The 4098-nt window shown below is 47.4% G+C and overlaps 1 protein-coding gene across 2 annotated transcripts in view; it reads right to left on the bottom strand.

The window, feature by feature from the left end:
* Positions 1 to 2092: 2092 nt before the first annotated feature.
* st8sia6 (ST8 alpha-N-acetyl-neuraminide alpha-2,8-sialyltransferase 6) overlaps positions 2093 to 4098 on the bottom strand; it is a 4793-nt gene continuing 2787 nt past the window's right edge. For both annotated transcript variants that reach the window (XM_076038670.1, XM_076038669.1), the window contains exons 5-7: positions 3909 to 4021; positions 3481 to 3573; positions 2093 to 3389 (exon numbers count right to left, since the gene is read on the bottom strand). In XM_076038670.1, the coding sequence (XP_075894785.1) occupies positions 2927 to 3389; positions 3481 to 3573; positions 3909 to 4021 (669 nt within the window). In that variant the 3' untranslated portion in view covers positions 2093 to 2926. The remainder of the gene's footprint in view (positions 3390 to 3480; positions 3574 to 3908; positions 4022 to 4098) is intronic.

Here is a 4098-nt window from a genome sequence, read left to right as displayed (position 1 = left end):
TTGTGCGAATTGCAGGCTGAGACTGTGCTGTCTTTTTACTGATGGTATGTGGAGGTTACAACCGTGTTGCCGGTACAAAATTGGATTCATGCGAGCGTTCATGTGTTTTTATGTGCGTGTGTTGTTTTGTTTTTTTAATATGGCTTTTTGTAAGATGTAATATTTCTTTTGAGTGCTTTTTAACCCTTGAGGTTTTTTTTTTTCCAACTCTTTGATCAATACATTTGATTTGCATGTGAAAAAGACCTATTTTCCTACAAAATGAAATAATAAATAAATGAGAAATGCAAACTGAATGGAGACTCTGTCCTTCTGGTGGGGCTTCAGTGGAGAGTTCAGAGAGGGGGGGGAAAAAAAGGAAAAAAAGAAATAAAATGTGCGAGAATAAAAGGCTTCCCTCTCTCGATGTGTTTGAGTATTGGGTCGTGTTCTTGGTGTCAAAACGCGTCTGATTCTGACAAAGAATGTGGTGGTTGTGGTGGTGGTGGGGGTTGGGAAGGGCCGCTCTCCGCTGCCCCCATCAGGAGAATTACAGTGACACGGGCTGATGTGTCACTGGCAGCGAACAACACGGGAGCCGAGGACGACGTGTCACTTTGCCTTTCGTCAGCCGTGCGCCTTCGTGCGTCACTCTGGCAGCTCCTCCTGGCTGACAGCTGAACTTCAGGCCATCGCGGGGGAGCGTCTGAGGCTGCGAGCCTTTAAATTGCATTAAGGCGCCACAAGTGTGCCGTTTGTTGTAGTTCCCGTCCGATTGTAGCTGCGTCGCAACTGATGTCCAGAACTGATCTGGTGCTTGACGTTGTGTGATGTTGCATGCAGAGGCCGGTGACACCCTGTCCCAGCCCGGTGGCCACACCCTACTGCCAGGTGTTGACTCCGCCCTCTGAGAAGGCCTGGTTTTTCCCAAGCAAGCTTCTGTTTTTTTTGTCTTTCTGGAAGCTGCAAACAGCGTGCTAAATGTGCTATTTCCCCCCCACCCCCCAGTGATCCAGAGGGGCTGGTTGAACGTCAGAAATGCACACGGAGAGCATGTTTGTGCTATTCCCACTGCAACTAAGTGAGAGGAGCTGCGTCTGTGTGGAGCCTGACCTGCAGATGGCGCTACAAGCAGGTGACTGCAGACACACACAGCCGATCCTGGCAGCGACGTCTGGAACGGAGACTTGTAGCGGAGGAGGCCTCTTTCTCCTCAAAGGAGACATAAGTGGCCTAATTGGCCGAGTGAACTGCACGCAGACCTCACTTCAGAGACGGCGGGCACGTGATTCCATTATGAATACGGAGACGGAGAGAGAGAAGCCCTTTCAGATGTTCTCAGGGATGTTTTTCTCATTTCATTTCCTTCTCTTTTCTTTTCAAGGCCACCATCCTGATGTTTTCAGGACTCAGTGACGGTGGAGACCCCCTGCAGCAGGACACACAGGCCCCTCTCAGCGAGGTAGGCAGCTTGGGAAGAATCGTTTTGCTCTGAAACATCTGGAATTTGCATGAGAAACATGAAGACACAAAAACAATGTTTAGGGCACTTCAAACAAAAATGTCTATTAAACAGAGGAAGACGTGACTGAGGCATTTAAATACTGTATGTTTAACACTTTTGTGACATTATTTTTAAGTATGTAATTTATATATAAAATATATAGTTAAAATAATATACTTATAATTCTGAATATATTTGTGTATTTATACAGAATATGTAATATAAATATAACATATTTTCATATTTTCATATTTTTTTCTGTATTTCCATAATATCTTCCATTATAAATTGACAATATTATTACCATGCTGGATAAAATCAGATATCTTTTAAAATTATGATATTATAATAAAACACCTATTCTTCTAATTTTTAGTCATATTTAATACGTATTTTGAACTAATCAAATGTGGGATATTTTATTTGAATGGATAGTGACTGGTCGTGAAGAAAAAAAAAAAAACTAAACTAACCACAAAACATCAAAATAGACAAAGAAGGACAAAAAAAAAAAGAAGCAGAAGCCTGTTTCCTGCCGGTCCTGAGAAAGAATCCAGTGCAAACCTCTGGAGGCTCCGACTTCTGCCACTCTCACTCATTAGGCACAACTTTGGTATTGTCAGATCAATATTTATTCACTCCAATTGTGCATTTACACACACACATACAGTACATATAAAAGTCAAATTCACAATCATCTGAATGAGAACGTGTTTAGTCCTTCAGGCAGCAGTGAGAAGAAGCCTCACATGAACCCAGAGCTTCCCCCAGCTGCATAAAGCCCAACAGTTGTGTGAGAGACACTAACTGTAAATCTAAGTGCATACATCAGAATCATCACATTATTACATTTGAACAGCTTCCAAGTTTGAGGTTCAACCACAAACACTAGTACTTCATTTATACAGTAACCATGTGACAGCACCTGTGTGTGGTCTGTGTGTGTGTGTGTGTGTGATGATATTTTTTTGTTGTTGTTGTTATGTTTTTTGGCACTTTTCTCTCTTTGGCTCACAGCTTCGAGTGTTTAAAGTGGCTTCTCAGCCTTCATACCTGATCCATGTCAGATGATTCGATTTGATTGTCAGATTGTACATTCAGCTCGTTTAACGGCGTCAGCTACTGATTACCATAAGGCACTACCTCCACAAAGGATTAATAATAAAATCAACAACACAGTTGGAGCATACCCTCCCCCCTACCCCCAGTTAAATACAGTCCTATGCACAACAGCTTGCTTTCCGCCGTGTGACTGTTGCATATTTTATTCCAGTGCAAATGTCAAAAAGTCAGGGGCGGGAGTGTCGTCTTCCCTCGCGTCACAGTTAATCCACTAAGCCAGCCTGTTTGCCTAAAAATACCCACAACTCTTTTAACGAGTCACCGGACTCTTCCTGAGGCTCTGCAGAAGAAGGCACTTGTCAGAGAAGGTCAAGGTCAAGGTCAACAGTCCCCCAGGTGCAGCCGCAGCACGCCCTGGTCGTGCAGCCGCAGCAGGAGCTCAAACTCGGCCGGCATGGCGTGGAACATCTTCTTGGTCTGCATGTTGTCGTAGTAGTGGTTGGTGAGCGCGTGCGGCCGGTGCGGGTGGGCGCCGAAGGGCCAGAAGCCGTACAGGTGCACGTCGGCGCACACCTCCAGCGCCAGGCTGGCCATGATCAGGCCGGTGCTCATGCGCACGGCCCGCAGGCCCTGCGAGCGCCAGAACTCGGCCAGCTTATGCAGGTAGTCGGGGTTGAAGAAGACCAGCCGGGTGGGACTGCCGAAGTCCTCGATGGTGTAGAAGGCCCGCATGGACACGGGCGTGTTGAAGCCGTAGGAGAAGGCGGGCATGAGCAGCATGGAGTTGCCGTAGGTGCGCAGGCTCTCCACGAACGGACGCCGACGGCCCATCAGGGCGCCGTACCTGAAGGGGAAGCGACGGCACAAACAGGAAGTGAGGCAACACCACGGAAATTAAATGAGTGCAGTGAGCAACGGCGCCCCCTAGCCCTTACCTGTCCAGAAGGATGCTGGGGTTGGCGGTCACCAGGTCAGTCTTGACGCCCACGTGTTTCTCAAAGCCGTTGGCCAGCGGAGGCAGGTTGCACCTGGACAGGCGGCCAGCAGGGGGCGATGAAAGAACAAAACCATGGGTCTGTCAGTCAGTTACACAGAGAGGAAATACAGGAATTTGGCTGGCGCCAAAGTGTAGCCCCTTTGTGATGTCACAAAGGCGTTGACACCCGCAGCCACCAGATTGCTGCAAACAGAGGGCTACATTTTGGAGAGTCTGGGATGAGTCATTGAGTGTAACTTGCCAGCTGGAGTCCAGGATTCATAACTGAATAAATTAAGATCTAAAAAAGTGGGTCAGACATGAGATCTTTCAACTCTGCCTACTGAGCCAATCAGTCAATCAGTAAGTCCATCCATCCTCGCTCACCTGATGACAAACTGAGCCGAGTCGATGGTTTCCCCACAGCTGCTGTTGTTCAGGATGCCTCCGTTGCCAACAACGGCGCACGAGTCCAATGTCTTGTTTGGGAACGGGTGCGCCTGGGGAGACGATACAAGAACCAAGGCGACACTGTTTCACAGTCTGAGAGGGTGATGAACGGCTGCTGGTGATGGAC

Source organism: Nelusetta ayraudi, unplaced genomic scaffold, assembly GCF_046127955.1.
Source record: "Nelusetta ayraudi isolate G7.1 ecotype Tasmania unplaced genomic scaffold, CSIRO-AGI_Nayr_v1 ptg000057l, whole genome shotgun sequence".
Classification (NCBI taxonomy): domain Eukaryota; kingdom Metazoa; phylum Chordata; class Actinopteri; order Tetraodontiformes; family Monacanthidae; genus Nelusetta; species Nelusetta ayraudi.
This window is presented reverse-complemented; position numbering and strand designations above follow the sequence as displayed.